Source organism: Mustelus asterias, chromosome 6 (genome assembly GCF_964213995.1).
Source record: "Mustelus asterias chromosome 6, sMusAst1.hap1.1, whole genome shotgun sequence".
In the NCBI taxonomy this organism is placed as follows: domain Eukaryota; kingdom Metazoa; phylum Chordata; class Chondrichthyes; order Carcharhiniformes; family Triakidae; genus Mustelus; species Mustelus asterias.
Window position 1 is genome coordinate 38,727,536 of NC_135806.1, and position 13,161 is coordinate 38,740,696.

At 49.1% G+C, this 13,161-nt stretch overlaps 1 protein-coding gene across 2 annotated transcripts in view; it reads left to right on the forward strand.

Moving 5' to 3' along the window:
* The first annotated feature begins 2,145 nt into the window (after window positions 1-2,145).
* The window catches only part of noa1 (nitric oxide associated 1), a 30,295-nt gene continuing 19,279 nt past the window's right edge, over window positions 2,146-13,161 (forward strand). The window contains exons 1-2 of one of the 2 annotated variants that reach the window (XM_078214181.1): window positions 2,146-3,281; window positions 12,871-13,035. In XM_078214181.1, coding sequence (XP_078070307.1) covers window positions 2,195-3,281; window positions 12,871-13,035 — 1,252 coding nt within the window. In that variant the 5' untranslated portion in view covers window positions 2,146-2,194. The remainder of the gene's footprint in view (window positions 3,282-12,870; window positions 13,036-13,161) is intronic. The other variant, XM_078214180.1, reaches the window with a different exon arrangement.

Consider the following 13,161-nt stretch of genomic DNA (forward strand, 5'->3'; position numbering starts at 1 on the left):
AGGGGTGGGCACCAAAGGGTGGGGGGGGCGTGCCGAAGGGGGGGGCGTGCCGAAGGGGGGGGCGCCGAAGGGGTGGGGGGGCGCCGAAGGGGGAGGGGCGCCGAAGGGTGGGGGGGGCCAAAAAGGGGGGGGCGCAGAAGTGGGGGGGGCACGGAAGGGGGGGCGCGGAAGGGGGGGCGCGGAAGGGGGGGCGCGCGGAAGGGGCGGGCGCGGAAGGGGGGGCGCGGAAGGGGGGTGCGGAAGGGGGGGGGCGTGGAAGGGGGGGTGGCCGAAGGGGGGGGGGCCGCGGAAGAGGGGTGGGCACCAAAGGGTGGGCGGGGGGCGTGCCGAAGGGGGGGGCGCCAAAGGAGGGGGGGGCGCCACCGAAAAGGGGGGGGGCGCAGAAGTGGGGGGGGGCGCGGAAGGGGGGGGGGCGCGGAAGGGGGGGGCGCGGAAGGGGGGGGCGCGGAAGGAGGGGTGCGGAAGGGGGGGGCATGGAAGGGGGTGGGTGAATGGGGGGCAGAAGGGGGGGGCGCCGAAGAGGGGGGCGCCGAAGGGGTGGAGGGCGCCGAAGGGGGGGGTGCAGAAGGGGGGGGGAGGGCGCCGAATGGGGTGGGTGCAGAAGGGGGGGGGAGGGCGCCGAATGGGGGGCGTGCAGAAGGGGGGGGGCGTGGAAGGGGGGGCATGCGGAAGGAGGGGGCGCGGAACGGGGGAGCGCGGAAGGGGGAAGCGCGGAAGGGGGGGCGCGGAAGGGGGGGGCGTGGAAGGGGGGGGCGCCAAAGGGGGGGTGCCAAGGGAGGGGGGGGCCACCGAAGGGGGGGGTGCGGAAGGGTTGGGGGTGCGGGAGGTGGGGGGCGTGGAAGGGGGGGCGCGGAAGTGGGGGCGCGGAAGAGGGGGGCGCGGAAGGGGGGGTGGTGCGCCGAAGGGGGGGGGGGCGCCATTGGGGGTGGGCGCCGAAGCGGGGTGGGGGGTTATCTGGCACTATGGCAACATTTTCCCTTTTGGTGATGCCAGATGGGCTTTTACGACAATCCAGCTTTCAATCTGAGATTTATTAATTGAATTTAAATTCCACCTTGGTGGAACCCATCTCCCTGGAGCATGAGCCTGGATTGGCCTGTGTATTAACAGTGGACTGACATTACCATTGCCGCACCGCCTCCCATTGGCACCCGCTTTTTTTAAAAAAATACTCCATCTTTAAAGTTACAAAGCTCATGTTCAGAAGGGACCAGGCAAACTCCAACCCATTGCTTGCCTGCTCCAAATTCAAAATTCAGTTCAAGGTCCCCATAAAAGGGGCAAACAAAATCCAAGCTGAGGCGTTGTACCTCATCTTGAGCTTAATTTTAGCCAAAAGGCCGAGACCCTTGTTTGTGCCTCCAGATGCTCAGTTCACCGGCCGCTCGTGACAATTAGAACTAGAACCGATTAAACTAAATTAAGTAAACTGAAGGACCCCCGCGAGCTCTCACTAACAATTCAGACGGTACCACTTCGAGGCGCTGCCCTCTTTTTAGGTCAAACCAAATAAACAAACTCAGATTAAGTCAGAACAAAGTAAAAGGGGCAACTCCCCAAAAAGGAGGGGGAACAGCCCGAACAGAAATCAAAGTACAAAGGAAACTTAAAAACATCAAATTAAAATGTGATTATTAGGGTCAATAATGCACCCCAACCCCTGCAGTGCCCAGCGGGCGCGGAAGGCGTCAACCGTGCCCGTGGACACCGCATGCTCCCTCTCCAGGGACACCCGGCCACGAACGTATCCGCGGTAGAGGGGAAGCCAGTCAGGATGGACGGCCCCCTCGATCGCCCGCTGCCTGGACCGGTAAATGGCGCGTTTCGCCAGGCCCAGGAGCAGGTTCACGAGGAGGTCGCCATCCCGACCCTCCCCTCTCCGCACCCGGTGTCCGTAGATCAGGAGCGTGGGACTGAAGTGCAAACAAAACATCAATAAAAGGTTCTTTAGGAAAACAAAGGCAGCCTAAGACACAAAACAGACATGGTCCATGGACTCCAGCACCGCCAATAGCTGAGAGCAGGGGCCACCGCTTGGCCCCATGGGAAGAAGGTCAGCGGCCATGTTATTGTTGCTTCATGGGAGGAAGGTCAGCGGTCATATTGTTGCCTCATGGGAGGAAGGTCAGCGGCCATACTGTTGCCTCATGGGAGGAAGGTCAGCAGCCATGTTGTTGCCCTCCCCCGAGCGGGAATGGCGCGCGTGGTTGTCAGTTGCTTTCTCCGCCGCGCTCTGTGTGCGAGCCGGCGGCCATGTTCCGGCTTCGCGCCTCGCAGGCGGCCGCCCACCTTGCCCTACGCGGCGGTGGAGCCTGAGAGGCCGGAGGAGTTGGTGTTTGTAGAATACGCTGGCGGACTCGAGGAGGAAGCGGCGCTGGCGGCGGGGCTGGCACTGAGTAACCAGGCGGCGCCGAGGAAGGAGGCGGTCGGCCCGAAGACCTCTGCCTCGCACGGGGCTCTGCGCCGCCAGCTCTTGGCCCTGGAGGCGCTCCCGCAGGCCTCGGGAGCCGAGCCGCATGTGACCGACCTGGGCTTCCCGGCGCCCGAGCTGCCCTCCAGGAAGAAAGGGCGGGCGGGCCGGCGTCAGGGACACCGGGTGTACGGCACGGCCGACCCCCTGGAGCCGGCCAGCAGTTACCCGTGCTCGGGCTGTGGTGCTCTCCTGCACTGTGTGGACCCGTCTCTGGCCGGTTACCTTCCGAGCGAGAAGTACAGGCAGCTGCTGCAGGCCGGGGCCTTGCAGCGCTCCGTGTGTCAGCGCTGCTTCCTGCTCGTCCATCACCAAAAGGCGCTGGAGGTCCGGGTGCCTGAGGGCGAGTACCGGCGCCTGATGGGCCGAATTGCCCAGGAGCAGGCCCTGGTGCTCTACATGCTGGACCTGCTGGACCTGAGCGGCAGCCTCATCCCCGACCTGCGGCAGCTGGTGGGCGAGCAGAACTCCGTCCTGGTGCTGGCCAACAAGACCGACCTGATCCCCGCCGACTGCCGCCACTACCTGAAGCGCCTCCGGCAACGGGTACTGGAGCACTGCGGCCAAGTCGGTATTTGCCCCGAGTACCGGGGCCGGGGAATCGTTCACCTGATCAGCGCCAAGACCGGCTACGGTATCGAAGAGCTCATCTCCTGCCTACAGAGCTCCTGGAGGTACAAGGGGGACGTGTATCTGGTCGGCCACACCAACGTGGGCAAGTCCACCCTCTTCAACACCCTCCTGGAGTCCGATTACTGTAAATCCAAAGCCCCTGATATCATCCAGAGGGCAACAATTTCCCGCTGGCCAGGTGAGTTCAGCAAGATCCAGAATAAATGGTTGGTTGGGGGGTTTCAAGGCTCTGGATGCTCAATGCTTGATCTCTCCCGTCTCTAAATTGAGCATTGGTGGGTTCAAGTCCCCACTTCAGTGATCTCAGCATACAATCCAGCCTGACGGGTGTCAACTTTCAGATGAGATATTGAACTGGGACCATCTGGCTGCCATCTGAGGTCTGTATAAAAAAATCCAGTTACGCTGTTTGGAAGAATTGCAGAGTTTATTTCAGTGTCTTGGCCAATATTTATTTTTGACTCCATTAAAAACCTAGCGCAAATTATTAGGTAATTGTCCCATCACTGTTTGTGGCAGCTTATGGGAACAGCGATCTTTTTTTAAAATACTTTTCCATTCAATCAAATCAATTTAAGGACCAGTCAATCTGTTTGTGACATTGGTCTCTAGGAGGTCAAAGTTCAAGTATTTCTGAAGTGCAGTCCTAGTTGCAATGCAGTGAAAGACGGCCTTTTGGCTAAGATCAAGTGTAGTTATGCCGATGCTGCATTTGGTTGAGGTCATTGAGTTGCATTTAAGCTTCATATGTTTCATTTGAAGCAATTTTTAATCTCTGTAGAGACCTGCTCCTGGGCGGCACGGTAGCACAGTGGTTAGCACTGCTGCTTCACAGCTCCAGGGACCTGGGTTCGATTCCCGGCTTGGGTCACTGTCTGTGTGGAGTTTGCACGTTCTCCTCGTGTCTGCGTGGGTTTCCTCCGGGTGCTCCTGTTTCCTCCCACCGTCCAAAGATGTGCGGGTTAGTTTGATTGGCCATGCTAAAAATTGCCCTTAGTGTAGGTTAGAGGGATTAGTGGGTAAATATGTCGGGATATGGGGGTAGGGCCTGGGTGGGATTGTGGTCGGTGCAGACTCGATGGGCCGAATGGCCTCTTTCTGTACTGTAGGGTTTCTATGATTTCTATTTCTATGATTTCTAAGTCTAATTCAGAGTCTCAACAAGTTGAGACATTTCCGATCCAGGCTGACAAGACAGGGCATGCAATCCTCTACCCCGTCTTGGGCCTGATCTGCATGAGCCAAGCTGATTGGAGTAGGCGGAGAATTCCTCCTCCAAGGCTTGATCTCATTTGCATCTTAGCCAAAGGCCGAGACACCGCTTTTAAAAATTGCTTCAAATGAAACATATGAAGCTTAAATGCAACCCAATGACCTCAACCAAATGCAGCATCGGCATAACTACACTTGATCTTAGCCAAAAGGCCGCCTTTCACTGCATTGCAACTAGGACTGCACTTCAGAAATACTTGAACTTTGACCTCCTAGAGACCAATGTCACTGAAACATTAACTGGTCCTTAAATTCTATTGCCCATAAGGTTCACATTTATAAGTTGTTTTTCTAATGTCTCAACATTCAAATTGATTAGGGTTGTCTCCTCCACAATCTATGAAACTGCACGTCAACAGGAGAGGTCACCCTGTTGGGAGTCTTTTATAGACCTCCTAAAAGTTCTAGAGAGGTTGAGGAAAGGATTGCGGAGTCAATCCTGCTTAGGAGTGAAAGTAATCGGGCAATTGTTATGGGGGATTTTAACTTGACTAATATTGACTGGAATTGTTATAGCTCTAGCTCGTTAGAGGGGTCAGTTTTTGTTCAAAGCGTGCAGGAAGGTTTTTTGACTCAGTATGTAGACAGGCCAACTAGAGGTGAGGCTATATTGGATCTGGTGCTGGGAAATGAGCCAGACCAGGTGCTAGACTTGGAAGTTGGTGTGCATTTTGGTGATAGTGACCACAATTCGGTTACGTTCACCTTAGTGATGGAAAGGGATAGGCATGAACCTCGGGCCAGTGGTTTTAGCTGGGGGAAGGGTAATTATGAGGCTATTAGGAGAGAATTAGGAAACATAGGTTGGACTAGGAGATTACAGGGACTGGGAACGTCGACATGTGGAGTTTTTTCAAGGAGCAGCTACTGCGAGTCTGTGATAGGTATGTCCCTGTCAGGCAAGGAGGAATTGGTAGGGCTAGGGAACCGTGGTGCACCAAAAAAGTTTCGTTGTTGGTTAAAAAGAAAAAGGAGGCTTATGTTCGGATGAGACGTGAGCACTCGGGTAGTGCACTAGAAAGCTTTAGATTGGCTAAGAGGGAGTTGAAGAGCGAGCTTAGAAGGGCTAAAAGGGGACATGAGAAGACTTTGGCGGATAGGGTTAAAGAGAATCCTAAGGCGTTCTATAGGTATGTCAAGAACAGAAGGTTGGTTAGGGCAAGTTTAGGGCCAGTTATAGATGGCAGAGGGAAGTTATGTGTGGAACCGGAGGAGATTGGTGAAGCATTGAACCAATATTTCTCTTCGGTGTTCACGCAAGGGGACATGAATATAGCTGAGGAGGACACTGGGTTGCAAGGGAGTAGAATAGACAGTATTACAGTTGATAAGGAGGATGTGCAGGATATTCTGGAGGGTCTGAAAATAGATAAATCCCCTGGTCCGGATGGGATTTATCCAAGGATTCTCTGGGAGGCAAGAGAAGTGATTGCAGAGCCTCTGGCTCTGATCTTCAGGTCGTCGTTGGCCTCTGGTATAGTACCAGAAGATTGGAGGTTAGCGAATGTTGTCCCATTGTTTAAGAAGGGGAACAGAGACTTCCCCGGGAATTATAGACCGGTGAGTCTCACTTCTGTTGTCGGCAAGATGTTGGAAAAAATTATAAGGGATAGGATTTATAGTTATTTGGAGAGTAATGAATTGATAGGTGATAGTCAGCATGGTTTTGTGGCAGGTAGGTCGTGCCTTACTAACCTTATTGAGTTTTTTGAGAAAGTGACCAAGGAGGTGGATGGGGGCAAGGCAGTGGACGTGGTATATATGGATTTTAGTAAGGCGTTTGATCAGGTTCACCATGGTAGGCTTCTGCAGAAAATGCAGATGTATGGGATTGGGGGTGATCTAGGAAATTGGATCAGGAATTGGCTAGCGGATAGGAAACAGAGGGTGGTGGTTGATAGTAAATATTCATCATGGAGTGCGGTTACAAGTGGTGTACCTCAGGGATCTGTTTTGGGGCCACTGCTGTTTGTAATATTTATTAATGATCTGGATGAGGGTATAGTTGGGTGGATTAGCAAATTTGCTGATGACACCAAAGTCGGTGGTGTGGTAGACAGTGAGGAAGGGTGTCGTAGTTTGCAGGAAGACTTAGACAGGTTGCAAAGTTGGGCCGAGAGGTGGCGGATGGAGTTTAATGCGGAGAAGTGTGAGGTAATTCACTTTGGTAGGAATAACAGATGTGTTGAGTATAGGGCTAACGGGAGGACTTTGAATAGTGTGGAGGAGCAGAGGGATCTAGGTGTATGTGTGCATAGATCCCTGAAAGTTGGGAATCAAGTAGATAAGGTTGTTAAGAAGGCATATGGTGTCTTGGCGTTTATTGGTAGGGGGATTGAATTTAGGAGTCGTAGCGTTATGTTGCAACTGTACACAACTCTGGTGCGGCCGCACTTGGAGTACTGTGTGCAGTTCTGGTCCCCACATTACAGGAAGGATGTGGAGGCTTTGGAGAGGGTGCAGAGGAGGTTTACCAGGATGTTGCCTGGTATGGAGGGGAGATCCTATGAGGAGAGGCTGAGGGATTTGGGATTGTTTTCGCTGGAAAGGCGGCGGCTAAGAGGGGATCTTATTGAAACATATAAGATGATTAGAGGTTTAGATAGGGTGGATAGTGATAGCCTTTTTCCTCTGATGGAGAAATCCAGCACGAGGGGGCATGGCTTTAAATTGAGGGGGGGTAGTTATAGAACCGATGTCAGGGGTAGGTTCTTTACCCAGAGGGTGGTGAGGGATTGGAATGCCCTGCCAGCATCAGTAGTAAATGCGCCTAGTTTGGGGGCGTTTAAGAGATCCGTAGATAGGTTCATGGACGAAAAGAAATTGGTTTAGGTTGGAGGGTCACAGTTTTTTTTTTTAACTGGTCGGTGCAACATCGTGGGCCGAAGGGCCTGTTCTGCGCTGTAATGTTCTATGTTCTATAACAGTTGTTCCATTCACCAAGCAACTTTTCTTTAATTTTGAACAGTTCTGTTTCTGAACAATATAAATCCAATCAGAGCAAATATTTCCCATTGAATGCAGTGATTAGTTCAGCTAGTTTCATGTATTGATCCTCGCTGTCACATAAACAATGAGATTCCATCAAAAAATTGATGAAACATAAATAAAATCTCACAAAAAGTTCAGAAATCTGTCTCTTTTGACTTTCAAGCCCCAATTTTAGGAAATGATTAGCTGATATCAAGCTTAGATTTCAAGAGCCCAGAGTTGATGAATAAGGAAAGGAGGAAAGGAAAAATAAGTTGAGTGTCCTGAACAAGCAAGATTGCACTTGATGCTCAGAAGTAATGTGGGAAGTTCAGAGCAACAAAGAAAGTTACAGCACAGGAACAGGCCCTTCAGCCCTCTAAGCCTGCACCGCCTGAACTAAAAACCCCTACCCTTCCAGAACCACATCCCTCTATTCCCATCCTATTTATATATTTGTCAAGACAGCCCTTAAAAGTCTGCTTCCACCACCTCCCTCGTGCTAGTATTCCCGATTTTTACTGGGATTTGAAAATTTTAACTGCATTGTATGAAAGTGACAACAGGTGAGGAAATGCAAAATCTGAATGTTTTTGAAGTTTGGTTAGGCAAGTGAAAACTCGATACAGATTTACAAAATCCCCACTCCTAACTAGTTATAATTAAATTATAACTTCCGCCCAACTTCCCCATGCCGCCCAGTTTTTACCACTAAGCTAGTCCCAATTGTCCGCATTTGGCCATATCCCTCTATACCCATCTTACCCATGTAACTGTCCAAATGCTTTTTAAAAGACAAAATTGTACCTGCCTCTACTACTGCCTCTGGCAGCTCATTTCAGACACTCACTACCCTTTGAGTGAAATAATTGCCTCTCTGGACTCTCTTGTATCTCTCCCCTTTCACTTAAAACCTATGCCCTTTAGTTTTAGCCTCCCCATCTTTGGGAAAAGATGTTGACTATCTACCTTATCTATGCCCCTCATTATTTTATAGACCTCTATAAGAATACCTCTAAGTCTTCTACACTGCAGGGAAAAAAGTCCCAGTCTATCCAGCCTCTTCTTATAACTCAAACCATCAAATCCCGGTAGCATCCTAATAAATCTTTTCTGTACTCTTTCTAGTTTAATATCCTTTCTATAATAGGCAGTGTTGATCCTGTCACATTAAGAAAAATAATAGAAAGATAAAAAAAGATGAGAGCAACAGAGAAGCTTTTTTGAATTATAGAATCTCTAAAGTGCAAAACAGGCATTCAATCCATTGAGTCTTCACCAACTGTCTGAAAGAGCATCTTACCTAGGCCCAGTGTTAATTGGGAATTTGCCATACATTAGAAATTTGGTGCGCAGCGCATTGTGCTGCAAGATTCTGCCTCTAGAGTCAGTTTTTAAATCATTGAGACTAGTTCATGTTTTCAAGTTAAGTGCTGATTTGTTATTTTGAAGGACTGTCCCCTTGGGAACGAAGAATTTCATAGAATAATAGATTCCCTACAGTGCAGAAGAGGCCATTTGGCCCAAGGAGTCTGCACTAACTCTGACAGAGTATCTTATCCAGGTTCTCGCCCCTGTCCCATAACCCTACACATTTACCATGGCTAATCCATCTAACCTACACATAGGGCAATTTAGCATAGTCAATCCACCTAACATGCACGTCTTGGGACTGAGAGGAAATCCGAGCACCCAGAGGAAACATAAGCAGATACAGGGAGATGTGCAAACTCCAAACAGACAATCACGCAAGGCTGGAAGTGAACCCGAGTCCCTGGAACTGAGAGGCAGCATTGCTAACCACTGTGCCACCGTGCCATGGGAACAAGTGACTTGAGGTTGTCTGCCATTCAGTAAAAATGATGGCTGATCTGTGACCCAACCCCATCTTTCCACTGTTACCATTTAGCCCTTAAAACCTTTTGATTATCAATCTGAGTTAAAATTAACAATTGATGTACCATTAACTACCATTTGTGGAAGAAAGTTCTAAACCACCCTTCATAGCTTCGCTCCTTAATCTGCTAATTTAGAACTCTATAACCTTTGGAATTCGGGTTTTAATCTTTTTGGAATTGCCCCTCACATTTCAGTAATCTGTGTTTTTATATCGACCTCTAGGTTTCTTTGGACCTCCATTATTTTGAATTTTGTACCATTTAGAAAATGCCTTTTTATGTTCAAGTTGGCTGACCTCACACTCGCCTACATTGAAATCATTTGCCAAAGCTTTGCTCATTCACTTAATCCAGTCTGCTTATAAAATTGATGATCTTTGTTCTTGCTTGCTATTCCTTCATCTAAGTTAATAAATGCAGTATAGTTGAGGCTCCAACACATTTCTGTGGGTCACCACTCATCAGTCTGCCAATTTGCGTACTTGTCCATTATCCATACTCTGTCTCCTACCAACTTCCTAACTAGGTCAATTATTTCCATTCAACTTTAGTGAACAGCCTCTTATGAAGGACTTTATCAGATGCATTCTGGGGATAGTCCACATAAATAACTATAGACATTACCTTGTCTGCGACTAGTCACAATTTTTAAAAATTCAGTCAGGTTCATTAAGCATGATCTATCATTTACAAATCCATGCTGACTCTAATCCTCAAGGTGGTTAATTATAGATTATAGCAAGCGATTAAGTCACTGGATTTTGGGTTTTCGTTAAAAATTAGAATTGCTGAATGGACCAAGGAAAATCTAGCAACTTTGTTCAATCAACAGAATTTAACTTATTCAGTTACCAAATTGCTGGCTGTGCTTACTCATCCACTGACAATATTTAATGGCTTACAAAGATAGTAGAGTGCACTTGTCATACAACGTTTTCTTGTTCATTCTTGGGACATGAGCTTCGCTGGCTGTCCAGTATTTATTGTTCATCCCTAGTTGCCCAAGGGCAGTTGAGAGTCAGCCACATTGTTGTGGTCTGGAGTCGCATGAAGGCCAGACCAGGTAAGGAGGGCAGATTTCCTTCCCTAAAGGACACTAGTGAACCAGATGTGTTTTTCTGGCAATTGACAATGGTTTCATGGTCATCAGTAGATTCTTAATTTCAGATATTATTGAATTCAAATTTCACCATCTGCCATGGCAGGATTCCCAGGTCCTAGAACGTTATCTGAGTTTCTGGATTAATATAGTCTCGTGGTAGTATCACGAGGCCATTCTGCCCCACCCCGCCTTCTGCTATTCCTATCACTGTCATGTTTATCTCTGTAAGAAGTTTAACAACACCAGGTTAAAGTCCAACAGGTTTATTTGGTAGCAAAAGCCACACAAGCTTTCGGAGCTCTAAGCCCCTTCTTCAGGTGAGTGGGAATTCTGTTCACAAACAGAGCATATAAAGACACAGACTCAATTTACATGAATAATGGTTGGAATGCGAATACTTACAACTAATCAAGTCTTTAAGAAACAAAACAATGTGAGTGGAGAGAGCATCAAGACAGGCTAAAAAGATGTGTTTACCCCAGTCCAACGCTGGCATCTCCACATCATGTTTATCTCTGTGCAGAGGTAGGCAATTTGTACATGTAGTAGTTGGTAATACCAGACTGAATTTTGAAAGCTGTACTGCTTAATTTACTTAATTTCAAAATTCTGCAGAGTTCTAGGCTTCGAATTTAATTTTAAAAACCTTTAGTTTCGTTGATTTTTTTTTTTCATCTTGGGAAATGAAAATCCAACTGATTGAAGGCCGTACTTTGCATTTGGATTTCTGCCCAGCTGAGCTAACTTTCTGGGTAAGTTTTCACAAACATGAGGTGCTTCCACAGAGAATTGAGACATCGGTATATTCTTAATCCTCCCCCCTAGAAGACCTATCTGCCTCGTGGAAGATTCAGCCTAATTTAAAATAATAAATTTTTATCTTTCCCTATCCCTGCCACTTGGAGAAGACCTATTTCTGTCCATGTGAGGTAGGGATGCTCCAGTTCACTACTTCACAAGCCATATAGTTTCTCCTTCCTTTAACCAGCTTCCCATTCCTATTTCTACAGAACTCAGGGGGCCCGATTTTACCAAATGAGCGTGAAAACGTGGTAAAGTCGGGTGTGAGGCGATTAACGCGATTTAAATTGAATTAATGAACTGCCCACCCAACTTTATCAGCATTTCCCCCCCTTACCACTGCGTTTGCCAATCCGGAACTGCGCCATGATGGACCTACTAGAAATTGTGAATCGGGCGCTCCAGCTGCTGAAGAGCGCGTTCAGAGCTTCCAATGGCTCTCTGACTCAGATCGGTGGTGGGAGGGAGGCGGAAATAATTCTCTGGTGCGGGGGATAGTGAGGCCAGATCGTTGTCTGGTTGGGGGGGGGGGGGAGGCGGGTCAGATGTATCTCTGTGGGGGGGGGGCGCACAGGCAATCGTTGTCTGGTGGTAGTGGGCGGGGAGGGCTGATCGTTATCTGGTGGTGGGGGAGGAGGGCTGATCGTTGTCTGGTGGGGAAGGAGGTGGGGGGTCAGATGTTTCTCTGGGGGAGGGGGTGACTGAGGCCAGATCGTTGTTGGGGGTGGGGGGGGGAGAAGGCGTGTAAGATGTATCTCTGGGGGGGGGGGGGGGGAGGCCCAATCGCTCACTGGTGGGGGGCAGGGGGGTCCACTGCCACTTTGCGGGCGATCGGTGGGGGGGGAGGGGGCAGGGGTGGCGATCGGTCTGGGTAGTGGGGGGGTGGATAAGTAGGACAGCGATGTTTGTGGGTTGTGGGCGGGGGGTCGATAAGGGGGACAGTGATGTGTGTGGGTAGCGGGGTGGGTGGATAAGGGGGACAGCGATCTGCGTGGGGGCCATCGCTGTCGCGTTTTGCTCCCGAGCCGCTTTTTGCAACCCGGGAGCGATCTGACACGGGTGCGCTTTTTCAAGTTTTTTTCGAACTGTGCATACGCAGTTTAGAGCTCCAATCGTTTCGGCCGTGCTAAGCCCCGCCCACAGCGCGAATGGGACTGGTGATGTGTTTTTCAGGCTGAGTGCGTATGGGGGTGCTGAAAGCAGATTTCTAAGTCGGATCTGCATTATGCCCAGATTCAGCACTTAGAATGAATATGGTAAAATCGGGCCCAGGGTCTACGTTCTTGCCGACACCATGTCTCTCACTCCTGTCTTTGCCAAGATCCACCAGTTCCTTCTGCCAGACAAAACAGCTACACATTTCAGTCCACCTTAAACTCTGTTAGCTCCTCCAGTCGTTATGCACACAATCTGTTCCTCTGACATTGCTACTTTGCTAATACCCTACCTGTTTTCTAAGGTCTTGAAAACTTTTATCTTTTAATGTGCCTTGAACTTCCACCAATTTTACTGTTTTTACATCTGTTTTATTCCTTTGACTGGTGAAGCCTTCAACATGTAATGGTATAGAAATGGAAGCTTGATTTTGTACACAGAACGGCTGGCACATTCACCTATGTGAGTGACTCTAGTACTAAACTATGTTCTTGATAATGTCATTATGTAAGTGCAAATCCTTTTGTTGGTGAAGTGCATTTTTAGATGTTTTTTTTGTTGTTTCACAGGAACTACACTAAACCTCCTCAAATTTCCGGTTATAAACCCCACGCCATACAGAATGTTTCGAAGATTAGAAAGACTGAAGGCTGATAAGTCACAGACTGAAGCTGATCTCAGCGAAGAAGAATTGACTCATCTTCACCGACTGAAGAAACAAGGCTACTTGATTGGTGAGCATTTTATTGCTGGCAAATTGATCAAATGTATCAAAAGGTCAATGCGTGTTGTAGTTATAAACAAATACTTCCCAATCAATGGTTCTGCTAACTCACCATCCATTGATTGAGGAAAACATT